Below are 27,795 nucleotides of genomic sequence, written 5' to 3' on the forward strand. Positions count from 1 at the left end.
CGCAGCCTCGGAAGCCGGCGGGCGGTACAGCGGCGGCGGCGGCCACGGCCGGGCGCCCCGACGGGAGGGGCGCCGGATCGTTGGGAGGCGGCCGAACCCCGGCGTCGCCGCCGCCGGCGGCGGCCCGATGAATCGGGGCACCATGCCCCAGCCCGGATCGTGGCCGGGCGCGAGCTGTGCTGAGAAGCCGGCGCGGGAGGCGGGGGCCGCGTCCCCGGGCCCCGCGAGAGCCGCGGCGCGGGAGGGCGGGAAGGCGGCGGCCGGCGGGCAGCCGCGGACCGCGGTGCGGTTCCCAGACGAGCAGTGAGTCGCGGGGCGCAGCGGGGGCGGGCGGGGGCTCTGGGTCGGTCCCCTCGGGAAGGCTGGGCGTGGGGTGGGCTGGGGAGTAGCCGGCTAAGAGCCCTTCGCAGCCTGTATTCGGGGTAAGGTCGTCGGCGACGGAGAGGAATTCGAAGACGCTTGCATCCAGTGTCCGTACAGGTGGTTTCCCCGCAGGGTCCGGCTCACAGTCCTGGTCACCCAGTGCCTTCTGTTTTTACATCTGCGTTGCTCCAAAGTTAAAACAGAGCTCCGGGAACTTGGGAAACAAACCGGAAAAGCGTATTGTTATAACTAACTCCCAGTGAATCTTTCCTCCGACCTAGTTGGGGAAGGAAGTAAGGTTGCTTCTGTCACAGCCAAAAGAAAACTGAACCATGCGACAAGTTTGTTCTTGGAAGGCAAGTTGCCGCTTGATGAACGCCCCACCTGTTGAATAGACTTTGGACCGAGTCTGACCCAATTCTCTTTTGCCCGTTAGTAGCTCTCCTCCTCTCCACCCCCACCCCCACCCCCACCCCCGTTACTTTTAAGCACGAAAGATAGTGCTGGTTAGAGCAGTTTTTTAGCGAACTATAAAGAAGGCAGCTTAAGTTGGAAGAGTTTATAGTTTTAGCAAGGGTCTGGGGGGAAGGTGGAAGCGCAGTGTAAACTTGAAGGCTGCAACTTTTTCCACACTTTCAGGTTCTAGGCACATATAAATGTCTTTGAATTTCAGAATTGATGAAAGCACTCAGATAACTATTTTGACAGCTTAATTGGCTGGCAAGTTGAATTGTAAGGTGTGTTCAAATTAGATTTTTTTTTGGCATTTCCTAAAAAGGGGTGTTTGGCAGGCCTGGTATTCAGCTAGTGTATTATAATAACTTTCCTGTGCCTGGTTCTTTCTCATGGGCGTTGACATTCTCGTTTATTGAGCATCTAAACCCTCTGGGATGGTAGTATCCACACTTCATGTGTTAATGGCTATTGGGAAAGCTTTGCAATAGGCAGTCGCAAACTCCCCCACCCCAGGAGCTATGCAGGTAACCTAAGCGAGTGAGGCTGGCCAGGTGTGGGCCATTGGTTCCTGGATAGCTGTGTCCATTGCTGTTGGGGTCAGAGTCCACTAGGTTCTATCCTCTGCTTGCTGGATTTTCTGTATTTAAAGAATCCCAGTACCCTGACTTTTTAATGGAATACCTTGATTTTTAAAATTGAAACCGCTCTACAGACCCACGTGTGAGCTGATGTGCTCTCTGGCTGCAGGTTGGCTCTCTGAGTTGGAGAACTGCAGACTCCGCAGAGGGTAAAGTAGGCTGGGGGAGGTGGGGGTGCCTTCTGCTTCTGCCCCTCCACAGCTCATGCTGGTTTCTAACCGCTCCTCCCTTGCTTTTGCCCTGGTGGTCTGAGCCGTGACTCCCTGGTTAGAGACCCTGCCCCCCAGAAGCTGCACCTTAGCCTTGGCCCCAGCATTCTCATGCCCCCGTGAGATGCAGGAACTTTGGAGCCAGAATCATGTTCCTAAAAGTATGCATAATTATTTGGCAAGTTTCCTGAGTCAGAACCTGGGGAAATAGGTCATGGTGAGGAGCACTCTTTCCCAAAAGGTTTTGAGGCACACCTCTTCTTACTGCTGTCAGTAGAATTACAGACTTGGTCTGAAAGGAATCTGGAAAAAAACCAAAAACAAAAAAACAGCCTAGGGTTGTCATTTTACACGTTAGGAAACAGGTGCAGATTCCAGAGGTGCAGCTCGGCCAGGGAGACGGAAGAGGTTTGAGGGCCAGGTTCCCTGATGCCTCAGTGGGAACCTCACCCCCATCTCTTTCTGGCTTTCTCAGCAAAACCAGGCAGAGGAACATGATTTATAACGACCTCTCCTAGCTTGTTTGAGAGCTGTGGTTGTCATCCTCTGGGCAGGCCTTAAGGATGGCTCACAAGATGACTTAGGGTCTGACTTGAAGAAGTCTTAGATCAGACCAGATTTGGTTGACTTTTCTTGAAGCTTCCTCACTGTTCCTATGAGCAGGTTGGCCGTGCTTTATCCCCTGCTCACCCTACCGCTCCATTTCAAGACTTAGGCTGTATCTACTTCTTGCCCTCAGCTAAGGTAATCTTGAGGACCAAGATGGTCTTGGGACATGGTTGGTGGCCAGGCTAGACATGCTTAGGGAATTGAGAAGCAAGACTGCTTCGAGGCCCTTCTTTGTCCGCCTGATGGTGGCACATGGTTTGAATTTAGGACTGTGTGTGGTGGAGAGCGTGTCTGTGAGCCCCTCTGAAATTGAAGGTGAAATTTTACGTGTATTTTCTGGGCTGAGCTTCTGATGAAAGCCGTGGATTTTCAAAAGGGCTGTGAACAACAAGTTGTTAAACCATTGTTCTTGGGTATTGCTATGTGTTTTCCCACCTGCCTCCTTACCTCCTGCGGGGTATGTTTGATAGGGTAACAGCTACTCCCTCCTGCCCCTTCTCCCACCTGGATGTAAAGCTTGTTTCCAACCTCATTGTTGAGGATGTCTGGGTTGTCCCCAGATACCTCTGGAGTAGCATGAGCCAGTCATGGAAAGTCCACTCGCAGAAGGGAGGTGGAATTTTGGCTTGGGTGCCGGTACTTTCCTGCATTTGATGTGTTGTTCACCCATCTCTACAGCCGCTAAGTGGTGGAGAGAGGCTGGGTTGAGTGGTCTTTGCTTTTCCTGTGCCTTTGTGGGAAGGTACATTGCTGTCCCGTGGTTGACACTGTCTTACCAGCACTGCCTGGGCCATTGGCGTTCTAGGATAGGCCAAGTTAAGCATGAACCGCAGCGTTCAAGTCCAGAGAGCCGAACAAAGTCATACTCAGTTTAGCCTTTTTAGGCAACAGAGGGGAACTTAATGCAAATGTTCATAATGGTGAGTGGTTAACATGCTGTCTTAGCTTTGCATAGAAGTTAGAATTGACTTTTTTTCATATAACCTGTTTACTTGTATCAGAAATTGAAAAATTGGCTTTGCAGAAATGTCTTGCTTCACTGACCGATGTATTTTTAGTTTATAGCTTTTGTTCTTGGCAATAGTATAATTTTGTCTGTTTGTAGTAAGCCTTTTTAAATTAAGTTTTCAAAAACTTATTGTTAATTCAGGTCTTTAAACAGAGCAAGAGAGATTATAATTTAGTATGCAAAGTCATGTAACTTAATCATGTATATTGCCTTAATATTAAGAATAAAATATTTCATCTCTAGCTTAGGAGAAAACGGGGGCTTGAAAAGATACACTTTAAAATAACATTATGGTGCTAAACTAAGAATTTCTAGGAATTTTCTAAGTAGAACTTACTAGGATTTTGGTTTTGAAATTTAACTGAGTTGTGTAATTGAGCGTGATTCACGAATGCCATGGTCCCCCAAAAATCAAGTCACATTTAAGACTTTGTCTTAGTTTTCTAGCTATCGGTATATTTTCTAGAAGGAAGGCTTTTGTGGTGGTGATCATTTGAGTCGTTGGGCTTTGGTGGCCTCTTTAGTGCCAAATGGTAGACACTCCCCATTCCTACTCCAGCTTGACTCATAAACACAAAAAATTACCAAATTTCTGAAACTGACCAGCATTGACAATTTTATCTTACAACGTAATATCCTTTTTCTTTTCATTATTTCACTATCCTCCCTTCTCATAACAAAAATTCAAGCTTCTAGCTATTTAAATATAATTAATATACAACAAAAACACAAATAATAAATAATACACTTATAAATAGTACGTATGTATTTGTAATAAATTGGTAAATGCTTCATTTGTCATTATTTTCAGCTTTAATATATTGAGTGAACTAATTTCTTAAAATTTTTATTTTTCTTGCTGTCACATCTCTCTCTCTTTCCAGTTGATTGTCCTTACGTTGGGGGACTATTTCATTTTGGCTGTTAAATATCTTCTCTGACCATACTAATGGAACTTACTGCTTAAACTTAAAATTTATTCTCTCTCCAAGGAATTAAAGGCCATATTACAATTTCCTTGGTGGCTTTGTGAAGTTAGCAAATGTCCTTGAATGCTTGTCCTTGGGGGCTAGGGACGTTAGCAAACATTTGTGCACAGGCTCTGAGTGAAATCTGATTGTGGCTAAAGTAATTTGAATGCGCTCTGGCCTCCCATTCGTCAGTTTCTGCTTTGCTGCTTTTGTGTATCTTGAATCACTGCTTTTTATTTCCAATAATCTTTCCTTCTACTCTCTCTTCCCTTTGCATTTTGTTCTCATGCTGACTTCTCTTTGTTCCTTTCCTATTGGCCTTGGTGCCAGTTTGTACGTGTGGCTGTTCTGAGAGATGCTCCTTTAGGGAACTTCCTCTGGGCACTGGTGTCCTGATTGCACTTTGGTTATTTTGCAGGTTAAAAAGGAAGAGGACAAAAGTAGAGCCAAATGTGCCTGCGGCGTAGCCACAGAATTCGCCTGAAGTACAGTTTTTTTTAACAACACATAGGTCGATAGTGTGTTAGAACTTAAGTCCTCGAAGAGGAACCATGTAGATCATACGGATCTAGTCTACTCCTCTTGCTTTGAAGATGAGAAAACGGAGGCCAAGATTAGGGAAGTGGCTTGCCTGAAGACATGCTTCTGATGATGATCAAGAAAGTGGTTCACTTAAATGCTTGTCTTACAGGATCAAGTTCTCTCCTGTTCGATAAAGCTAGCAAGGAGGCCAGAAGTTACCACAAAATTATTGAAAGAAGAACTAACATGTTTAGTCACTTTTTATTTTAGGCGTTTGATGTCTGGTCCCCGCGAATCTGGTTTCTGTTTGCTTTTACCTCTGGCGTGGGCTCCCTGGGTGACAACCATACCTTTTACTTGGAATCTCACGGGGGTCAGAGCACATGGAAAGTACCTTTTCCTAATATGTCCCCTCAGCCCCACGGTGTTTTAAAAAATAGGCACACGCACACCCCCCCCATCGCCTTTATTTAGAGAGAAAAAAAGGAACAGGAAATGACCATCGGGCAGACCGTTTATTAACACTCTGCACCAGTGCCGTAGTATGAGAAGGAGAATAGCTAGCTTTTTAGAGCGCTCGTGGTTTATCTGTGTCTTTTTACAACAGTCTTTTGAGGAGAGTACTGTCTACGGTTCACAGGTAGTTAAATCCAGGTGCTGAGAGTCACAGCTAGTTCAGTTCCACGGTCCCGCGCACGGGGCTGTAAGGTGCCAAGGAGCGGCTAAACCCTGACGTGACTTCCGGGCCCCCACGCTAGCCGCGGCGCTCTGCGGCGGGGCCGCCCGGGCCGCGTGTGTCCCGCTGTGTTAAGCAGGGAGCCGGGCGAGCAGAGGGAGCGGATGGAGCCAGTCACAGGTGTAAGAGCCGAGGCTGGCGTTGGTCCGGTGTTTGGACTGAAGCGTGGCCGTGCGGAGAGGAACCGTGGCCTGCAGGCTAGAGCGGCGGGTTAGGGCCACGTGTAGACCTGCCTGCTTATTGGGAGCCATCGTAGGGTTTCGGTGACGTGGGAGAAGGTGGGTTTGTTAAATTCCCCACTTCGGTCTGCTTCTCTCGGTACCCCTTCTGTCTCTTGCTCCCGCTCACCTCTTCCTTCCTCTTTCCCCTGCCGTGCTGGGCCATGTGCTGGGAGCTGGGGTGCCGCGGTCACCGGGGATGGGAGTTTCTCGGGTCGGTCGCTTAATTCCTTATTTGTCATTAACCTTATTAACCCCTTCCTGTGATTCATTGGCACCTGCAGCCTCTGTTTGGCGTGAGGACTGGGGCTGTGCTGTCACGGGGGGGGGGGGGGCGGGGGACTGCAGGGAATTAGGGGTCTGATTTCACCCTACGTGTGCACCAGCCAGTTTCCTTGTTTTCAGCTCTGGGCGTCTCCTGCACCCTGAGAAGTACTTGGCACCTCTGGTCCCTGAGCCTTTCTGGGGTTCTGCGGGTTTACTGGCCGTACCATCCACCGGCACGGAGACTGTCCTGTCCTCTTGTCACTTGCTCTTGGTCCACCTTGGGACTGTGGGGGCTCTCACGTGTCTTGTGGTTTGAGCCAAGACAGAGCTGGTATTTCTGTTTCTCATCATTGTCAGGTTGTGGTTTATCTCGCGGGGCAAAGGAGACACCCTTTTTCAATCCTCGTCCAGCACCCGTGGGGTTTTCTTCCTTCTCTAGTACGTAGTAGGTTCTCGTTCAGTCACTAGATGAGACTGGAGACTCTTCGGGAACCTGTCCTGTAAGTCCCGAGTCAGTCAGCTTGGCAGCAGTTCAAGTACGTGGGACAGTAGGGATACGCGCCACAGGACGTGGGTGGCAGCGTGAGCGTGGGGGCCAGGGAGCAGGAGGAGCCTTGGGAGGGCTTTTAGCGTTGAGGACGTGTAATAACTGACGTTTTCCTGTCCTTGTTTTTAAAGTAGTGTCTGTAAAATTTGCTTGTGACATGAGAAACTGTGGAGTGATAGCAACATGTGCAACCAGGATTTGAGAGCCATACTTTCTCAGTCATCATCACGTAACAGGAAAAAGTTAAACTTTTCGTGTCTTACAGATTTTTTAAGCAAGCGCGTACTGTGATAAGAGGGAAAATGTCAGTGCAACAAATTTTTGAAATGTCTAATTTGGTGTGATTTCAGTGAGGAGGACATGTATCGTGACGCGGATGAAATAGAAAAGGAGAAAGAATTACTTATACATGAAAGAGGGTTATCAGGTATGTTTGGAATTGTTTTATTCATAGACTGATTACTATTTATAGTAGAAAATGCAGTTAAATCGCTGTATCCGTTTCCATAAAATACCGAGACCTGCTTCCTAGGAAACATTCTTCTGCACGTGGCCTTAGCTGTGTCTCGTTACCCATTTTGCTGAGGTATGTCTGGGGAGTACCGGTTCCTGAGGTTTTAAAAATTTCATGCCAACATTCTCCCTGCGTTCTCTACATTCGTATCATTTTCGCAGTGTGCGGATTGGCTTAATCTCGTGACGCACCTCCCTCAGTTCATGATTTCCCTCATATTCTTAGAGGGAGAGTTTGGATTGGAGATGCACGTTTCCTTTCCAGCGGAAGGACTTCTGGAGAAGCTGGCTCCATGCGTCTTGGCATGCAGGTGGCCACGTGGATGCCACCGGCTTGTGAGAAAGAACGATCACGGGATCAGTAGCCCGAATCCTCTGATTGTTTCATGGCTTTTTGTCCGTGTTTCTGCTCGGTTATGCCTGCTCTTCTCACCGCGCCCAGAACCCACGGGCCCGTTGCCTCCAGGGTGAGGCCCTACCCCTGGCCTCCCCCGGCCTCCTCCGCCGGGCGCATGGCCGGCAGGGCCTTCCCCGGCTGGTCCCCGCCGGGGCCGAGTGGGGGTGCTCCACTCGGGGGATGCTCCATAAACGATCCACCAGCGCCACCGTCTCTCTCATGACCTGTGTCACGCGACTGTGCCGCCGGTCGGTTTTGAGAACTAACTGCTGTGTACTTTATGGTTAACGAAAATAATTGTCATGTGCGTGATTAGGAACAGATGACACAAAGCGGGGTTTTTGATCATGCTCAAGGCTTCCTTCAGTTGTCCTCACAAGGAGTTGGTGGACCTCTTTACCGTGCTAGCCCTCGAAGACGTTCTCTGTAGGCGTCCAGTCAGGGGCGTTCCTTGGCCGCACCACTCCGTCCTCCGTGAAGTTTCCGCAGGTGCTCTGTTTCTGCTGCTGCCATTGCACACGATTCACTTTGGACGCAGAGGCCTTCCTGGTTAGTCGTATTCCTGGGGAGCGAGCGGTTCCTTCGTCATTGGGTGTCCCCGCTGCATTTGTGGGGCCCGCTGGCTCGCTTTGCGGCGATTCGACTCTGCCCGCCTGCGTCGCCCTCCACGTGCTGCGGGTGTTTTAGCTTTTCAGTGAGCTGTGTCATTTCCAGCTCTAGTCCGAGGCCGGAGTGGATCCCTTTACACTCCTTCCTGCATCTCAGTCCTTCTGGGTTCGTTGCCCTTCCTGAAAGAAGATCCTTGGGAAGTGCCTCTTTAAGGGTCTGTTGGTAGGATGCTCTGTTTGCTGGAAAACTTCTCTATTTCACTTTGTTGTTGAATAACTCCAGACGAGCAGGTGTTTTCTGTGACCTTTTTGAGGACTATCCCGTTGTCTTGTTGTTTCTGGGGGAGTGGCAGTACTGCGGTCACACCAACCCTTGGTAGATAATGTGTCGTGTTTTTCTGCAGTTTCTTTCTGATGTCTTGTGAAGAGTGGACTTTTAAAAACATACTGCTTGAGGTTTTCTTCCTTTTGAATCCCTAGATGCCTAGTTTGCATCAGTTTGGGAGAATTCTCAGCCATTATCTTCTTGAATATTGTCTTCTTCTCATTCTCTCTGCTCACTCCTTCCAGAACTCTAAGTAGATGTGGGCTGGCCTCCTTCAGTCATCCAAGGCTCTTCATGACATGCCCTTTCGTAGATTTTTTTCTTGTAGCCCCTGTTCCATTCTGTACTATTTCTTCGGATCTCTTTTCTTTTCTTTCTTTTTTGGAAAAGTTCTGGGGGCGCCTGGCTGGCCCAGTCAGTAGAGCGTGCAACTGTTGATCTTGTGGATGTAAGTTCAAGCCCCACATCGGGTGTAGAGATTTAAAAATAAAATGTTTCTTTTTAAAAAAGTTCTGTCTTCCCTTCAGGTTTGCCTGGTCTCTTTTTGATAGTTTTTTGCCCTTTGCTCATGTTTCTTACTCCTTTTATTTCTTTAGGCATTTAAAACATAGTCTTCTGGATCTGAACAGTTCATTCCCTGAAAATCTTAGCAGGTCTAATTATGCCATGTGCTAGTTTTGCTTGTTTCTTGTTTTTTCGAAGTTTGAATTGCAAGCTCAGATTTTGCATTTCTGTACAGGGCTCGTGCGCCCTGCCTCGAGCGTGAGAGAGTTTGGCCTTGTTCCCGCTAGACACCTGGGGTGCCACCAACCTTGGGCCACATTATGTTAATTTCTAAACTTGAATTTCCAGAGTCTTGGGGCTAACCTGAATTCCCGCCCTGTCCCTGTATGAGAGCCAGCCTGTGATTATGAATTCTCTGGGAGACTTCCTCTTTCCCAAGCCAGAGCCCGGACGAATGCAGAAAGTTTTCTTTTGCTCTCTCTTTATTAGTGAAAACACCTTTCATTAACAAAAGGGCCCAGGGGCTGGCAAACTATGGCTCCCTGGCCAAATCTGATGTGCCACCTAGTTTGACCAAGTTTTAGTGGAATTTCTTAGTCTACGTATTGTCTGTGATGGCTTTCACACATGGTAAAGTTGAGTAATTGTGTCAGAAACCTTACGGCTCTCAGAGCCTACGTTATTTATTTTCTAGCCCATTACAGAAAAAGTGTGATTCTTGCCCTAGCCTGCCCTTTGACTGAGAGTCCCAGCTTTCTGAAGTTCAGTTTTAAGTGCCCGTCTTTCCAGGTTCCGACTCCTTGTCTTTGTTACCGTATGGGGGTTAGGACCAGACCTCTTGGTTATTTGAGCTCCTGGTTATCACCTAGTTTTCAGTTTCTCCTTTGGATTTTTTTTTTTTTTTTTTTTTTTTTGCCATTTGAAATGTTCTTTCTTGAAGCTCCTGGGTGGCTCATTTGGTTAAGCGTCTGACTTCGGCTTAGGTCACGATCACACGGTTTGGGAGTTCAAGCCCCACATCAGGCTCTGTGCTGTCAGCATGGAACCTGCTTTGGATCCTCTGTCCGTCTCTGCCCCTTCTCCGCTGGTGCGTGCTCTCTCTCAGAAATGAACAAACGTTTAAAAAACAATGTTCGTTCTTGGAAATAGTAACGGAGTCTGTAGTTTGCAGTTAAAGAAAGCAAGCTGCTTGAGGTCAGGCACTGCCTGTCCTGCGCCTCTAGCTCCTGTCCTAGAGGAGGGCGTGCGGAGGTTGTTGGAGCCTTCCTCCCAAGAACAGCTGCAGGAAGGGACTTAGAGTGTCATTTTGATGCTAGTAGCCGTGTGGGTCCTCCCTTTCCCAACCCTCATTGCCTCCCGCAGGCCTCTTGTTCAGCACAGGGTTGTGGCCTGTGACTCGTCCTCTCGATCTCGTGAGGTCTCCTCCTCCTCCTCTTGGTTTTGGGCCGGTGACCAGGCCCACCCTGCCCGGGGCCCAGGGCTTTCGCTGGTATGGGCAGGAATGAGGAACGCGGGCTGGGAGAGCAGGAAGGCTGGACTTTGTTCCCACGATGTCCTTCCTGAGCTGGACGTGTGCTGTCCGGACAGGCTCACAACACTGCCTGGTGGAAAATCGTGGCCCAGTCAGTGTCCTCAATTCTGGATGTTTGCAGTTCCTTGTACGTTGTGGGGAGGTGAGTGAGAAGGCAGATACGAGGAACTCTTCCCTCCACTGCATAGACGCTCAAAAAATGGTTTTTGAATTTAAGCACCGATGGGTCTGCATTTGAGGATTGGCTGTGCAGCGTCGAGAACTGTGGTGTCTGTGTGTTATGCTTCAAGGTGTGTTTATGTTTAAGCCGGTCCTGACTTAGGCCACAGAGAATTGTGTGTATGTTATCTGCAGAAAGGACTTTGTGTTCCTTACTCATGCCTCTACCCATCACACCCTGGATTGTGAATGCCTGTGATCTTTTCTCCTTCCATCTACAGACCCATTCAGGACAGAGTCCGGGTCTTAGGGCCTTCGTGACCCCGGTTTCCAGCTCAGTGCTTGGCACATGTTAGACATTCAGTAAATGTTTGTTGAATTGGGCTGAGTGTGTTTTTAATTTACTCCTTCCGCAGGAGTAAATACCATGTAAGGTACTTCTGTGTTTGTATCCTAATTTCCTCGCTGACGTTTACTTCTTCAATAATTTAAAAAGGAGATCGAGATGTGCCTGAGAATTTCCTTCACTTTCTTCCTAAAACACACACACCCATGCGCGTGCATACATGTATACCACAAATCAAACCCATACCTTATATTTTAAATAAGGCAAATCTAAAAGTCATTTTTTATTATATAATTTGTCTGATTGCAAGTCGTATTTTTAATGTATCGTTCGAGTCAAATGAGCTCCGTTAGCTTCTGGCTTATTGTCAACAGCTTTACAGCCTTTGGGATCAGGCAGAGTATAAATAAATAAAGACAAATACAGTTTTTGTTAAAGTAGCTGTTATCTCTTTGTATAATGGATATAAAAACTAATTAAAAACCAGTAGATGTATTTTTTCACGGCTGAGACGTGCACATTTAATTTGATTAGAACAGTATTCTAGGACACCCTGTGGCAGTGCAATGCCAGGTGCTAAGATCACAGCTGAGACACAAAATAAGCCCTTGCCGTCAAGGAATTATGCCTTATTGTGTCCGTGGGTGCAGGTATGTAGGGGAGGAATGCGGTAAAAGGAATACGTCAGGTGTTGATCAGTGCCAAGAAGAAGAACAAAACAGCGGAAGGGGAACAGAGTGAAGGTGTGCGGGGGGCGTCGGGACCTAGGGGTGTTAGGTGACATTTGAGCAGAGACCGGTAGGTAGGGAGTGACGGAGGCCCACAGGTGTGTCGGAGAAGTACAGGCGAGGCCGCAGGTGGGGTGGGAGCAGGGGCCAGAGACGCCGCGGTGGGGCGGGGGTGGGACCTAAGGGCCTTGGTAGGAAGTAAGGACATCCATTCCACTCAGGGGGTTCTGGGGCTCTCAGAACCCGGGGGTGATGGCTGTTGTCTGACTCAAGTTTGAAGTGTCTGGCTGCTGTGTGGAGAGTGAGGTATGGTGACGAGGGAGGCCCACTGGAACGCCTCCAGGTTATCCAGGAGTGAGGTGATGGTGGGAGGTTGGGGGGATTCTGGGTCTTTTTGGAGTGAAGTGAGAGAAGAAGTAACCTCTGAGTAAAGCCGTCTGTTGTTTTGATTGTGCTGTTTCATTACCCACCCCTGTTTTTGCTTCTTCAACAGAAGCCAGATTAAGTGTAGCTCCTGAAATGGACATCATGGACTACTGCAAAAAAGAATGGAGGGGAAATACACAAAAAGCCACTTGTATGAAAAAGGTACAGTGCCTACACGCACACAGTTCAGGCCTTTCAAATAGTCTGTCGTAAGTAGTTACGTAGTGTGTCCTTTTATATCTTTAGACATAGTTACAACAACCGCTATTAGACGTTGTAAATATCGCTATTCTAATTTTAGAGATGAGGAAACGGACTCCAAAGGTAAGGGACTTGTTTTGAATCATAGTATTAATACAGAGTCAGTATCAGTTATTCAGTAACTTAGTTTCTTGGAAAAACATATCTGTTAGATGTAGATTTGTGCTGCTCAGAGTAGGGTCAGTCCTTGGTTGTCCTCTTGGGGTCATTTGGTCGTTCGGGGCCAGGTCCTTCTGGCTTGTTGTGGTAAAAGCCGTAGGGAGGGACCAGCAGATGCCATGCCTCCCGCTGTCCCCACCTGGGTTTGGTTTCATGCCTTCCTGTCTGAGGGGCTTGGGCTCTCCTGCACTCCTTATGCAAAGGGATCTGGAAGTGCTCCCTTTATTTAGGGTGTCCCTGGAGCTGCCCCTCCTTGTCCCATTGCACAGATTGATACCCCCTAGGTAGTGTCTGAGGCTGTGGGACATTGGGGATGCCCATGACGTGGTCCTGCTGTGACTGGCTGGGTTATCGTTCCGTTGGACCCTTGGCCCGCCGCAGTGCGTACTGGCCAACCACAGCACCCTGTTGGTTCTCCCCTCAAATGGACCCTGAGTCCAATATTCCTTAGTGTGTTGAACGATGTGGAATTGCTACTCTGACCATTTCTGAGCTACTTAAAGCAGTTTCAACCTAAAACTTCCATCCCCTCTTATGACCTCTGGGTTTATCCTTTGGTCATTTTTCTCTTGGGATTATTTACATTATGACTTTGAATGTACTTTTGTACTAGAGATATTGACCTGTCATATTTGATAGGAGTGTCTATTTTTGTGGTTGTTTAGATCTGTGTTATTTAGGGTTTAAAATTTAAAAATATTTGTATACATCTGTTCTTTTCTTTACATCTTGTTTTTATTTATTTATTTTTTATTTTAGAGAGTGGGAGTGGGGGAGGGGGCAGAGGGAGAGAGAGAGAGAGAGAGAGAGAGAGAGAGAGTCTTAACGAGGCTCCGTGCTCACCGTGGAGCCCGACACTGTGCCCGATGCCATGACCTTGGGATCATGACCTGAGCCGAAACCAGGAGTCAGACGTTCAACCGACTGAGCCACCCAGGCACCCCTGAGCTTGTTTGTATAGAAACGGTCGTGCCTCTTCTACACGCACCTCAGTTGCTCATGCTTGCCCTGCAATGGGCTGACCTTACTCAGAATGTAGCTGCTACTTTGAAAGCTCTGAGAGCCAAATTTAGCTCTGCTCTCTGCGAGTCTGAACTGTAGACTCCTCACATCTCAGGCACTTGGTGGAGAGCTCACTCCTGAAATATCTGGGACCATGAACATTTAAGTTTGTGAGGCCATCTGCCGAATACGTGTATTGTCCGCTCGGAGGTTTTCCAAACAGCCCCATATCAAACTAGACAACCAGGAGGCTGGATACCTAACATATGTCTTCTCATCTTCCCCAGAAATGCTTTCCTTGACTTGCAATTTTATTTCGTGACCTCAGACTCTTTACAGGATCTGTTCTAACAATTGGCACCTCTGGGTCCATAATTGAACGTAGCTATTAAGGGTATCCACATATTCTGTATTTTGCAACTCATGCTAAAATCGTTTCTTTGTGATTTTAGTTCTAGAGAAAGATTTGACCATGTAGTTGGACTCTTTCAGTGACCAAATAACCAAAGGCACATCAGTTAAAAAGTGTCACTCTGGGACCCGTGGCAGTAATTAGAGCATCTCAGGGGCCTGGTAACAGTTGGGCGTCTCGGTTCTTTTTTTTTGCCCTTATTTATCTTACGGTTTATTTCTGTTTTGGGTATTCTTTTGGAAGTAAGTGTGTATAAATCCAAATTTAGTTTTAGAAGTTTGAGTCACCTCTGAAATAGCATGAGTAATTGGTGCATTTGGAAAGATGCAGTTACCGTTGAGTTAGCCATCGCGAGTATTCCCAGGATAGCTGGGAGTCCACCGAAGGGAAGAGGTGCTCGGTGGGCCCTTACTGTGTTGCAGTGATTGGACCACTAAGTGAAAACGCAACTCTCAAAATTTTATTGTTGGAAAAAATCATTTCACACCCACTTAGAACATCATCCTGTGACTTGCCCCTTGAAAACTAATAACGAGGGTCCCGTACTTGGGCACGGTCTGCATGGTGTCCACCCCACGTTAAGGGCGATGCTCCTTCTTTTGTGTAAGTGCAGGGGAGGAAGCAGAGCTTCAGGTGACAACAGTCAAGGATGAGTGAGATGGGCAGCAGGGCCCACAGGACAAGGCCAGAGAAGTGCAGGAGGCAGCAAAGTGGACCCTGACACTCGGGCCTCAGGAGCAGCTTGGCCCGGTGCCTGTGGACCATTTTATGGGGGCTGCTTTTGGAGTAGGCTTTAAAATGGTCCATTTGGACGGCTGTGTTTGAGTGACTGAACACCTATGTCACTCATCGTTTTCATTTCCTCGTTTCACTTCCAGACTGAATAAGAATGACACTTGAATCCACTTTTTAAAGAGTCTAATGGAATTATCCAGATATCTTTTAGCATGTGGACTTTTTTTAAGTATACCATGGAACCTTAGGATTATTTTTTATTTTATTTTATTTTATTTTTTGAGAGAGAGAGCATGCACGTGTGCGAGGGGGGCAGAGGGAGAGTGAGAGAGAGAATCTTAAGCAGGCTGCACGCCCAGCACAGGGCCTGACACGGGGCTTGATCTCACAACCGCGAGATCATGACCCGAGCCGAAAGCGAGTCGGACACTTAACCGACAGAGCCACCCAGGCGCCCCAAGGGATTTTTTTTATTTTTTTAAAATATGGAGGTGGAAACTTAGTACGTTTCTCTCTGTATTTCTCTATAGGAAATATATCTCTCTATAGGAAATATAGGAATATATCTCTATATTTCCTATCTCTTCTTTAGAGCTAGGGTCCCTTTCAACACAGCTTAAAGCCCTCAGAAGTTGGTTATCCATAAGTGTCAACAACAGTTGTGTAGAAAAGGGACATCTAACTCCAGCTCCAGGGGCTGGAAGTGTTTTCATAATATTTGGTATATTATTTATATGTTCTCGTGTGTTGGATCTGTTACATATGCTGATGTTTTGTACAGTACTAGCATCTGTTAATTTCTTCGGATTAATAAAAACCGGAATGGGAACAGTTTACGAGGAGGCCTCTGCCAGCCTGTTCTCGTTCTTCCAGCGATGAGGCGGGGGGGGGGGGGGGGGGGGGCACGTTTTTTCCACAGGAATACAACTTTCCCTACCCTCCGAAGTCAATAATGCCCACTTTGAATTCTTTGATGCTTCCACCCAGGGCTACGAAGAGGTGTCGCAGAAGTTCACGTCTATACGGCGAGTCCGTGGAGACAATTACTGTGCGCTGAGGGCCACGCTGTTCCAGGCGATGAGCCAGCCGGCAGCGCTGCCGTCCTGGCTGCAGGACCCGGAGCTCACGCTGGTACGCTGCTGCTGCAGGTTTGAGTCCGCAATGTTTCCATCGTTTTCGTGAGAAAGAGCTCGTGCCTCGGCCTGGGCTCCTTCCTTGCCGGTGCTGTCCGCGGCGTGACGTCGGCGTGTGGGTTTCTCCGTTCTCGTGTGGCCGGGATGATTTTGCATGCTAGAAGGACCAAGAGCCGTTGCTATTTCCCAGGAGAGAAGAGCCATCACGTTTATTTGAACAATTCAAGTAAAGAACAAAGGATTAATTGAGAATTGAGAATGAATTAAAAGAGCTGGTGTTTATAGTTCGTAAAAACTACGTATGGGCAGTTCGACTCGATGTTGGTGTCGGTAGGAGGCGGGCTGTATGTGGCACCATCTGAGAACCCGCTGGGGTTTTAGAAGGCAGGTTTCTGTGGTTCTAGCTTCAGTGCGAGAAGTCAGCACCTTCCGTGGCGTTAAGAGGATCGGTGCCGCAGGTGGCCGTCGAGAGGCTTCCTGGGAGGTGAGGGTCGGGGGATGCGTCCCGTGCCTGGCCGTCTTTGGTTTAAATCTGCAGTGTGGTAGTGACACCCCAGAATGCTGTGTCATCGTGGCTTGTGCCTACAACACACAGCAGATGGAGTCACGTGATAGGTTGGATGATAGAATGACCCAAAAAGAGTGTGGTGGGCAGGAATGATTGGGCAGAACTGGCCATAAGGCGTTAGTTGGAAGAAAATCAGAAGTCCCGTGCTTAAACAACAGCAGCGGCAACAGACCACTAAACAAAACCCGAGAAGGCTTGCTGTGGGAGATCTGCCTTGACGGCAGCTTGGGAAGGACGTGAGGATGAATCGATCGCAAGTTCGGTCGGCCCCCCCCCCCCGCCCCGTGATGTGTGGCCGGCAGTGAGAATGAAGCCGTGTCCTCAAGGAACACTGCTGAACCACAGTCCCGTCTGGGACCGGGCCGGTCAGACCCCGTGTCGAGGGCGGTACAGCTCTGGGCCTGTGTCCCCAGTACCGATGCGAGTGTGACCGAGCTGACTGCCCCCGTTCAGGAACTGTTGAGGCAGCTGGGGTATTTGCCTGGAGTGAAGATGACTTAGAGGAAGCCGGGTGGCAGCCGAGCTAGAGATTAGGTATGCGCGGGGTCACCCGGCCTCAAAGGGCACAACCCACGGAGGCCGTTCCATTCCCGCTCTCATTCCGGCCCCTCCGCCGGTCTTCCCTCGGAAAGTCCGCTCCGGCGGGAGCCTCTTTGCGGGAGCGAGGGGTGGCGCCGCGTGCCTGGAAGAAGGTGGGGTGTGACCAGGTGTGCGGGTGGAGTGGGGCGTGGCCTGGCCTGGGGGGGGGGGGGTGCGTGGGCCACCTCGCCTCGGGAGGGGGGTTTGTCTGTCTCCACACACTGCTTTTATAACGGTGATAAGTCACCTGTTGACTGTAAAATCCGAATGTGCGATCACTCTTGCTTAAGAGAAGCAGATCGCGCGATATTTAAGAAGTCTGTTGCCGCAGAACAAGACAGTCTTACAGGAGCGTTGGTACGAAAGTCGTTTCTCATGCATCTTCCTGATACGTCAGGATGACATGTATCCTGTCATTCTAAGCGAAACCCCGCTTGCCGTTACAGCCTGGTCTGAAGTTCTTGTGTGAGAGATGACGTGGGCTTGCGGTTGTGGACACGTGAGCGGAGCCGGTGACCAGTCTGTGTCCGTTCACCCTGCTCCTTGGTCTTTCTGATGCGCCCCGACCGCCTCTGACCGCCACCCTGTGTCCAGCGACAGTCGTGTGTCCTGGTTTGTTCATGGCACCACCCCTGTGGTTACCGTGTGTCCGTGGGGCTTTTAGGAGTGTGACAGCACTGACCACTTCTGGGGACACGGGTGAGCCGCTCTCGGCAGGCAGGTTCAAGGGACTCTCACGTCACATACTCGGCCTCTCCTGAACCGCACCGGCTCTCCCTTAACCCGCCCCTTCGGCTTCTGGGATCAGAGAGGTCCTGGGACACCTAAGTTTGTATGAGTCTGTGGACTGAGAACTGATGTCGGCCTCTGGGCCGTAGGCCAGGCAGTGCGGAGCATCTCTTGACCTCATCCAGAATCCGGGCGAGCCCAGAGAAGCCATATGTTGTCACCAAGGGACACGCACCCTTTAGCTGGCTGTATCTGCCTCTGTTTGCAGATTGAGATCTGTTCTCTGTAGCATTTGCCCTTTTCCCTCTTTCCTAGAACATACTCGGTTTCGGAACGTAAAAGGGAGAGAGGAGAGCTGGACTGAGAGACCCTCCTCCCCTTAGTCCGAGCCCTTGCACTCTCCCCTGGCCTTGCTTTGGTCTCAGCCTGGGGTGTGAGCTTTGCCCTCACTGCCTCTCTCCGCCTACCCTGCTCGGGGCCCCTGTCTCCAGATCCCAGTCTCCGTATTTGACTACAGCTGGACCACCTGACCCTGACCCCAGTGTCAGAGGTGGCTCGGTCTGGCTGCTCTTAGACTTGGGGCATGTCTCGGTCCCCGAGAGGGGGTTGTCCTTCAGGGCACGTTCGCTGAGTTTTAGAATGTCTCTGAATGGGTGGGACCTGTGACAGTGTTTGTACATCGGAGCTCTCTTCGTGCGTTCGTTTTGGGGCTGCATCGTTGTTAACCTACAGTCCTTTTGATCATGGCAATGGTGCCAAGGACTGTGGACACTTGCTAGAGGGCGGGCAGTTGTGGAGTCACAAGTGGGACTCCTTCTCAGCGGGTCACCGACTTTATTCTGAAACGCGTCCAACCCTGGTTTCTTGTTTCAATCTTGTTTTTTGCTTGAGTCTCCCTCATTCTAGCAGAAGTGCAGCATCTGTGTACGTGGTAGAAAAGAATGGCTACTTCCCTGTTTTCCGTGACTCTGGAAAGCGTTTAGAGGTAGATCCATTTTTTCTTCTGAATAAATCGTTCCAGCTGCATTATTCTTTCCTCGTTGTTTCTTTTTCACACCTTGTCTCTCAGGCTTCTCCAGGATCTCCACGTCTCCCAGAGTCATGCGCCCCTGAGCGAGGGCATTTCCTAGCAACAGTTCGCCCGTGCGTGGAACGAATGAGGAAACGGACTTTTATGTCAGGGGTTCCCTGTGTGTAGTTAGAACGTTGGGGACTTTCAAGTAATTCACTTGCGTGTGGTGCCCGCTTTTTAGGTACGTGCACAGCGTCCTGTGCCGCTCAGATGGTCTTCTGGGCTTCTCTGTACCCCTTTTCCCAGTGTAGCGGGTATTTCCTGCTCTTTGCACTTCCTTGTGCCCAGTTGTGATTTCGACTTGTTGCCACTTGAGGGCATTTTAGGTTCTGGTGACAGATCTGAAAGCGGAACTGAAGCTTCGCAGCAAAACGGCGCACATGTTGCCCAAATGCTGGGCTGTGTGGGTGCGGAGCTGGGCCGCTTGGCGGGGCGGTCACAGGAAATGGGGAGAACACAGCCCCGCCCCGCTTAGTGAGTGAGTGTGGATCGTGGTCCCTGGGGTAACTTTACCTAAAGAGGAATTTCCCTGTGTGGTTTTGTTTCTTGCAGAAAGGAAACCACCTTTGGTTTACATGATTGCTGTAGATTGAGAAGGTAAAATTGGAATCGCCCTTTGGGAAAGGGTCTTCAGAGTCTTAGACGCCTGGGGAACTGAGCCTGTGGCCTCATTTAAACCTGTGTTCGGGACTGTTAAACAGGCTCTCTCGTTCCACGTAGGATGTCGTAGGAATTAATTCTCCTTTAACGATCCTTTGACTTGGAGGTGAACTGTCGTTTCCTTTCTGGGTTTTATAGCAGGGAAGCGACATGCCTGTGCCCAGCCTAATTAGGAATGTTCTTCTGACACACCCAACACTGTTGGGAGTGTCAGGGTTCCCATGCCGTCATCGACCGGGTTGTGTCACAGCTTGCCTGTCAGACTCCAGCTTCTGTTGATTAGGGGAAAACAAAATAAAACACCCTCCAGGAAAAAAAAAAAAAGGAACCAGGCAAAGTAGTAGGTCAGCTGTCACTTCTTTAATGAGCTAGGCCACCGCGGCTGTTAGCTCTGCTCCTTATTCTCCGTGGTGTTCTTTATCTTACGATATTGATCAGGCTTAGGTTAAACTAGATACACATTGGTTTTTTGAATATCAAAACTTTGGGGATATATGGCAATACTGGAAATTAGGCTTTATATTTCTAATCAGGAAAGAATCAGGTTTTTACTTTATCCCGGACCATCTTGCATGCCTGAAGCGCCTTCCTAAGTTGGGCATTAGGGACGGCAGGAGGCTGCCATTGAGCCCAGTAGCTGCCTGTGTGGTTTGTGAAGACACGATGTGGACCCTGCCCTAATGTGCCCTCACAAAGTGCTGTGGAATGTTCTGGCCGTGGTTGGAGCTGAGCAAGCTGAATGGTGCCTTTGTACCTCAACCAGAACCGCCATTTGACTCCAGCAGGCTCCTGGAGTTGGGGGAGGGGGGTGGTGCTTTCTGAGTTCACAATTCCAGATTTAGGTCCCTCCATCCCAAACCCAGACAAAGGTGCAGGAATGAATTCTGGAAACAAAGGTAGGTTTTGTAGGCTTTGTGGTTTCTGCAGGATCCTGTGATGGATTTCTTGGTTCTAACACCTCTTTATCTCTCTGTTTCTTGATAATCCAGTTACCGGAAAAACTCATAAGCAAATACAATTGGATCAAGCAGTGGAAACTTGGACTGAAATTTGAGGGGAAGAGCGAGGACCTGGTTGATAAAATTAAGGAGTCCCTCACACTGCTAAGGAAGAAGGTTTGGAACATGTAGTTTTTTTCTTTTTCTCTGATAAGTGCAAAACTCTCGCTCCTGATTGCCCCAGCAGACCAATTCTCAGTCCTCGCTTAGTGGATTGCCAGATGCCCGTGGCAGGTTTTTAGGCAACATAATTTAAACGAACACAAACTCTTCCTGTGAAGTCTTTGGTAAGATGGGGAAATAACACTGATTATTATGTTTAGTGAAATGTTTAACTTTCTTCAAAGGAAACCTTAAACAAGTGTAGTCTTTGTTCTAAGTCATATTGACAAGCTTCAGGGATAGTCTGTATTTAGTCTGTATTTCTTACAGTATTATCAGTGATATAAGTGCATCTTTATTAAATTCTTCCCAATTTCATGTTTTAAGATTCTGTCCATATTTATTAGACTTGTTTTCATTCCTGAATGATTGTCTGGTGAGTAAATTCAGTAACTTGTCTTTTGAAAACTGTCCTGAGGGTTTCTCTGAAACAGAATTATAGGTAGAACTTGGTTGGCTGATTCCCAGTGATTTGGTTAAGAAAATACTCCCGTTCTGGAGTATTCCATGGGGTTTGGATGTCCTTGCACACTGGCCCACACTGTCCACTAGGCTGCTTGCTTGAGGCTTTCTTCACCAGGAACCCTGGCTTGAGGGCCTGCTAATGGCTCCAGGCTTTGTAGATGGGAGGGAGACTGGTTAAGGGGGTGGCAGATGTCTTTTTTTCTCTTTCTCTCTCTCTTCCTTCCTCCCTCCCTCCCTTTAAAAGTTTATTTACTTTGAGGGAGAGAGAGCGAGCGAGCTCATGCAAGCAGGGGAGGGACAGAGAGAGAGGGGAGGGAGAATCCCAAGTAGGCTCTGACCTGTCAGTGCCGAAATCAAGGGTTGGACGCTTAATGGACTGAACTACTCAGGCTCCGGTTTCCAGAGGCCTTTAGCTCCTCCGCCAGATGTTGATCTGTTTCCCCCGGAATAGTCTGCCGTCTAGCTAGACTTTGAGCTCCACGAGAGACTGTCCTGCTCGTTCCTTTTCACCCAGTGTTGAGTACCAAGCCTGGCACATAATAGGCATTTGGTAAATATATTGTGTAGTAAATGAGCTGAGGGCTTGACCTCCTGGAGCTTAGTTTTTATTAACAGACACAAGTGTTTAATGGAAAGTTCACTGTCAAAGGAAGTCTAGAGATAAAGAAATTGTGACAAGAGAAGGAAATAGGGATTCTGTTCTCTTTGCCTCTTAAGAGTGGAGCTTGGGGTTTATAGAGCACAGCCTTTTTGGGGCAGGGAGACGTGTGCTTGCCCAGGATCTGTGTTAGGGGAAGGTCGAGAGCAGGTTTCTGGCTGTGTGAGTGAATGGGAAGGCTCTTCAGCTTGCCCACTTGTGACAATTTCCTTTTTGTCTCTTTTAAGGTCTTGTGAAATTGCAATTTTTGCTTTATCAATTGTGTCTGCTATAATTAGATCCTCATTTTTGGGAATGTTTAAGTGATTCCGGTTCACAGTGACATTAAAAATGTTCATTAATAATCTAAGCCAACATAACTGGTACCTCTCATGTGCCAGGCTGTCTGTGAAACACGGTTATTTAATTAGGTTATTAAATAGGTTATTTAATTCTCATAACTACCGAAATGTAGTTGCTGTGTTATTCCTGTTTTAAAGATGTCTGTTAATGCCACCAGCTGCTTGGTGGGAAGGCCTTCATTCCATCCTGACTCTCTGACTCTAGAGCCATGCTCTTGACTGCCAGCTTGGTTGCTTCTGGAAAATAAGAGATGTTCCAGCTTTCAGCCACATATTGAAGAGAATCCTGTGGTACAGTCATTACCATTAAAGTTTACTGTTGAATTTAGAATTTTAATGGTTTTTGAGAGGGGCAGTAGTTACCGGTTACTCATAAGGACTAGTTTCTGGGGCACCTGGGTGGCTCAGTCAGTTAAGTGTCCGACTCTTGAGTTCAGCTCAGGTCATGATCTAACTGTTCGTGGGTTCGATCCCTGCATTGGGCTCTGCATTGAAGGTGCAGAGCCTGTTTGGGATTCTGTCTCCCTCTCTCTGCCCCTCCTGTGCGCGCGCTCTCTCTCTCTCTCTCTCTCTCTCTCTCTCTCTCTGTCTCTCAAATAAACATTAAAAAAAAAAAAGACTAGTTTCACATCAGTATCTCATCTCATTTGCTTGAACTTAAAAGCGCATATGTTTATTGAGTTTTCTCGCTCACTTAAGAGTTTGCCACTGTTAGCTGAATACCTAGTACTCTGCTTTATTTTTAATCAGGAGTCAGTAAACATTTCCTGAGTGGATATATGCATTTGAAACTCCTAGGTATATTTTTAAGAAGTTAGAGGGAAGACCGTAGTAAATTAACAATCAAAAGACCTCATAGTCTTCCTTGCCCAGCTTCATTTTTGCAGCTTGACTTGCTGTTTCTGGGTGGTCAGGGTTCCTGGAAACCCTTTAAGGGGAGAAGTAATTTTAGCTACCCTTCACGGCTTCACATACCAGCCTCACATGCACCTTATTAGCTCCTCCAGACTATTTCTTTTTTATTTTTTCAATTAAAAAAATTTTTTAAATATTTATTCTTGAGAGAGAGAGAGAGAGCAAGAGCGTGCAAGCTGGGAAGGGCAGAGGGAGAGGGAGACACAGCATCTGAAGCAGGTGTCAGGCTCCAGGCGGTCAGCACAGAGCCCGATGCGGGGCTCAAACTCACAAACTGTGAGATCACGACCACCTGAGCTGCAGTTGGACGCTTAGCCGACCGAGCCACTGAAGTCGGACGCTTAACTGACAGAGCCACCCAGGCGCCTCCCTCCAGAAGTATCTCTGATTGGTTCAGTTTCTTTCTTTCTTTTGTTTTTTTAATGCTTCTTTATTTTTGAGAGAGCGCGCATGAGCAGGGGACGGGCAGAGAGAGAGGGAGACACAGAATGCAAAGCAGGCTCCAGGCTCCGAGCTGTCAGCACAGAGCCTGATGCGGGGCTCGAACCCACAAACTGTGAGATCGTGACCTGAGCTGAAGTCAGGCACTTAACTGACGAAGCCATCCAGGTGCCCCTTGACTAGTTCAATTCCATTGTCTAGGATCTTAGGGGAGTTGAAAGTTCTATTCCATGGCCTTGGGCCTTCTTAGTGCCTTGTACTTTTGTTTCAAATTAATGGGGGAAAAGCTGAATAAGGAATTTGTGTGGTCTAAAGAGTACCATGGTTTGAGCTAAAAACTTGAATGTTGTGAATGTTGGTGCATGGTCCGTGGTTGCCTACTTGGAAAATAATTTTGTGCACATGGTATGGAAGTATACCAGGGTTTCTTAGAACAGATGTGTAATTGTTATACACCTTTCTTGCAGTGGGCAGGCTTGGCAGAACTGAGAACTGCTGAAGCGAGGCAGATAGCTTGCGATGAACTGTTCACAAATGAGGAAGAGGAATATAGCCTCTATGAAGCTGTAAAATTTCTAATGCTAAACAGAGCCATTGAACTATACGATGACAAAGAGAAGGGAAAGGAAGTACCATTTTTCTCTGTGCTTCTGTTTGCTCGGGACACATCGAATGATCCTGGACAGCTGCTAAGGAACCACCTAAACCAGGTGGGACACACTGGTGGCCTTGAACAGGTGAGTTGTGCCTTCGGGAGTGTGTTAGTCCAAAGCAGCAGCTTTAATCATCACACGGTATTTCAGAGCCTTTGTCGGTCAAGGGCTCCAGAGCAGCTTAGTTGCGTGATCCCGTCTCGGGGTCTCGGGAGGTTGCAGTCATCCGACGGCTGGACTGGGCTAGGGGGTCCACTTCCCACGTGGCGCACTCCCCCGGCTGTTGGCAGGAGGCCTCATTGGTAGCTTAGAAGGGTTTAGTTCCTCGACACATGGGCCCTTCTGTAGGGCCACTTGAGTGTCCTTGTGACATGATGGCTGGCTGCTCTGAGAAAGTGAAGTGATCCAAGAAGAGAGCGAGGAGGAAGCCACAGATGTGTTTTGTGATCTCATCTTGGAAGTTAAACGCTGTTGTTTACACCGTATTCTAGTTGTTAAAAACAAGTCACTAAATCCATCCCACACTCAAGGGGAGAGCATTAGTTCCGCCCACCTTTTCAAGTGAGGCGTACAAGGGTACAAAAGAACTGTGGATCTGTTTTGTAACCACCACGTTGATTTCATCCGGGGCTGGCTTCTGCGGGATGCCGGACGGGATTAGTACCCTCGCGTCTGGTAGGCTACAGATACGTGAAGCAAAGGGTCTTATTATTTAATCTTGGCAGCTGTCGCTGTATTAGGTAGCATCCTTTAAAAATAGAAATGGAGTCACCTCAGCCAGTAGAGACTAGCCTGCTCTTGGATCTTTTACAGAGATGCTAAGTTTGGAGTTCTACCCGGAGACCCAGTGCGGTACTGTCCCCTGACTCACCACACCTTGCAGTATGTTTAGTGCCCTCGTTACATTATCCTGAAAAGCTGAAGTCCTTTCTGGTGGAACAGCCAGCCATTAAAGTAGCATTGAAGGCTTTCCATCCAAAGTGCTCCCTTTGTGCTTACGAGGCCCACTTGCCCACTTGCGCTTACCTTTTTCTGCGCGTAAGAAAGAGCAAAGGCTGAAGGTCACTGCTGGGTCGGGCAGAATTGACTTACCAGAAGAACTGCTCACAAAAAGTGGCTGCACTCGCAGTGTAGGCTGCTTACGTCTCCTGAACCGTAGCGCTGGCCTTCAGTAAAAAGTCTGGTGCAGCTGGTTTGCAAATTAGACCGAAGTTCGTTCTGAGTCCTCACAGAGTCTACTGTCATATGGCGAGTCCGTTTTTAAAATAGAACAGCTTTATTGAGACGTAATTTACGTACCATAAAGTTTACCCTTTTGAAGTGCGTAACTCAGTGGTTTTTAGTATTTTTATAGAGTTTTGCAGCCATCATTGTAGTCTAATTTTAGGCCATTTTATCACTCCAGAAAGAAACCCTGTAATGATTGGTGCTAATTCCCCCTCCCCTCCAGCCCTAGGCAGCCACTAGTCTACTTCCTGTTGCTAGAGATTTGCCTATTCTGGACATTTCCTGTAAATGGAATCCTACAATACGTGTTTTTTTGTGACTTGCTTCTGTCACTCAGCAAAACGTTTTCAAGATTCATCCATATTGTAGCGTGTGTCACTAACACTATTCCATCGTATGGCTGTATCACATTCATTCTTCAGTTGATGGACATTTGGGGTCTTTGTACTTTTTAGCTATTTTGAACGATCCTGTTATGAACGTTTATATGCAGGTTTTTTGTGTGGACACATATTTTCATTTCTCTTGGGTATGTACCTAAGATGTACTTCTTTTTTTTTTTTTTTTTTTTTTTTTAAGTTTATTTTAGAGAGAGTGAGACAGAGCGTGAGCAGGGGGAGGGCCAGAGAGAGGGAGACAGAATCCGAAGCAGGCTCCAGGCTCTGAGCTGTCAGCACAGAGCCCAATATGGGGCTCAAACCACGAACCTGTGAGAACATGACCTGAGCCAAAGTCGGACGCGTAACCGACTGAGCCACCCACCCACGCGCCCCCCCCGTTTTTTAAATTGAAGTTCATATAAAATTAACCCCGTTCTAAAGTATATAACTCAGTGGCTCTTGGTACATTTAAGCATTGTATGACCACTACCTGTGTCGAGTTCCAAAACATGTTCATCACTCCACAAGAAAACCTGGCACCTGTTAAGTGGTTGTGCCTCGTTCTTACCTGTTTGATCCTAACTGTTCTGGGGGGCGTGAAGTGGTAGCTCAGTGTGGCCTCGGTCTGCGGTCCCCTGATGACTTTTCAGGTGCTCATTGCCCATTTGCATATCTTCTTCGGATTAATGTCTGTTCTTTTCACATCCTTTGCCCAATTTTTAAACCGGTCGTTTGCTTTTTTAATTGTTGAGTTATAAAAGTTCGTCATACATTCTGGATACAAGTCCCTGATTTACCGGACGGTGAGTCCATTTTTGATGATCTGCTTGTTTGTAACAACTGTGGGGGAAAGGCCGGGGGCCGGGCCCAGGGCGGGGAAGGAGGGTTGCTGCCCGCAGCCTGGGAGGGAGCAGGTGGGACTGTGTCAGCACAGCTTCCCCCCGCAGACCCGTTGGCTCTTTTCCCCAGGTGGAAATGTTCCTTCTTGCCTATGCCGTGCGCCACACCATCCGGGTGTACCGGCTCTCCAAGTACAGCACCGAAGAATTCATCACGGTCTACCCCACCGACCCACCCACGGACTGGCCGGTGGTGACCCTGATCGCCGAGGACGACCGGCACTACAACATCCCCGTCAGAGTGTGCGAGGAGACGAGTCTGTGAGGGACGCGTGCCTGGACGGCCCGGCCACACGGCCGAGGTGCCCTGGCAGCTCCCTGCCGCGGCCCGCGGGCTTCCAGGTCTCTTCGGGTGACCCACGGGGACTGTTGGGCCGGGCGAGCCAAGCTGGACTGGGCTGTTCTGAGGACGGCTTTTGGTCATTAGAACTAACCAGGGGTTTTCCCTCCTCTCTGATGCGATATGTTTCCTCGGGGGCCTTCAGAGCACTTCTTTTGGAAGGTACAAACTACATCTTCTCCATAAAACAAACCTTTTGTATCAGAGGAGACGCCTCTCGGAGAGGAGTGTGTTCTTCACGTCTCAGAAGCAGACTCTCTAATGTAAACTAGGTCTCAGTTTTTTCTCAAGATAGTAATTTTTTGTTTTGGGGGTGATGGGTCTCCGGAGTGCCCGTCCTATGCAATTCGGCTTACGTGGCCTAACTCTGAGGCGGAGCCTGTTAGGGGCACAGTCATAACGTCCTCTGATAGTCTTACTGAGCACTGGTTCGGGCTTACATGTTCATTAAAGCTATCCTAAGCAGACTGTCTCATAGAAGATTGAACACTGGGTCCAAAAATGAGATATTTAAAGCTGTAGGAGGGATGTGGTGGCACATCACTCCTGACTCTGAGAGCGTGACAGGTGCCTGAGGTCGTGGCCGCGCCTGGCCCGGTGCGTCGTGCAGGTGGTGCGCTCTCGGCTGGGTGAGTTCGGGCGTTGGGCCGTTGGTTCTTCTCCATTTCACAGATGCGCCGTTGTATAGTCAGAACGGAGCTGAGATCCAGCTGCTGTTTTAGAGGAGGAAACCGAGGCCAGACGGCGCTGGGCACTCGTCTGCGTTCGGAGGCGAGAGGGAGCGAGATCTCGACTGGCCCGTGTGCCCTTTTCATGGTGTGGTTTTGAGGCTGCCTCCGCTGCCAGAGTCGAGTACCTGGGCGGGGGTGGGCGACAACAGCAGAGCGTCCGGGAGGGTCCGTGAGCAAGGTTAAGCAGAGGCGC

At 48.6% G+C, this 27,795-nt stretch overlaps 1 protein-coding gene across 3 annotated transcripts; it reads left to right on the top strand.

Moving 5' to 3' along the window:
- On the top strand, nt 1-27,336 carry OTULIN (OTU deubiquitinase with linear linkage specificity). 3 transcript variants are annotated; one of them, XM_053906896.1, is made up of 7 exons: nt 1-303; nt 6,896-6,972; nt 12,150-12,244; nt 15,639-15,782; nt 20,382-20,507; nt 23,840-24,109; nt 26,602-27,336. In XM_053906896.1, the coding sequence occupies exons 1-7, from the start codon at nt 128-130 to the stop codon at nt 26,794-26,796; spliced, it is 1,083 nt and encodes a 360-aa protein (XP_053762871.1). In that variant the 5' UTR covers nt 1-127; the 3' UTR covers nt 26,797-27,336. The 3 variants fall into 3 exon arrangements, with proteins under 3 accessions (XP_053762871.1, XP_053762872.1, XP_019306318.1); XM_053906897.1 differs by lacking the exon at nt 1-303 and adding an exon at nt 415-723 and having other exon boundaries at nt 6,900-6,972; XM_019450773.2 differs by lacking the exon at nt 1-303 and adding an exon at nt 1,533-1,606.
- Nucleotides 27,337-27,795: the final 459 nt, after the last annotated feature.

This window comes from Panthera pardus, unplaced genomic scaffold, assembly GCF_024362965.1.
Source record: "Panthera pardus isolate Hobbes unplaced genomic scaffold, ASM2436296v1 HiC_scaffold_2, whole genome shotgun sequence".
NCBI classification, from domain to species: Eukaryota; Metazoa; Chordata; class Mammalia; order Carnivora; family Felidae; genus Panthera; species Panthera pardus.

Bases quoted from the DNA above. Each gene is read 5' to 3' on its own strand.
- OTULIN (XM_053906896.1), top strand. From the start codon at position 128: ATGAATCGGGGCACCATGCCCCAGCCCGGATCGTGGCCGGGCGCGAGC. The intron at 15,783-20,381 runs GTACGCTGCTGC...TTGATAATCCAG, and splicing joins AGGACCCGGAGCTCACGCTG to TTACCGGAAAAACTCATAAG. The intron at 24,110-26,601 runs GTGAGTTGTGCC...TCTTTTCCCCAG, and splicing joins ACACTGGTGGCCTTGAACAG to GTGGAAATGTTCCTTCTTGC.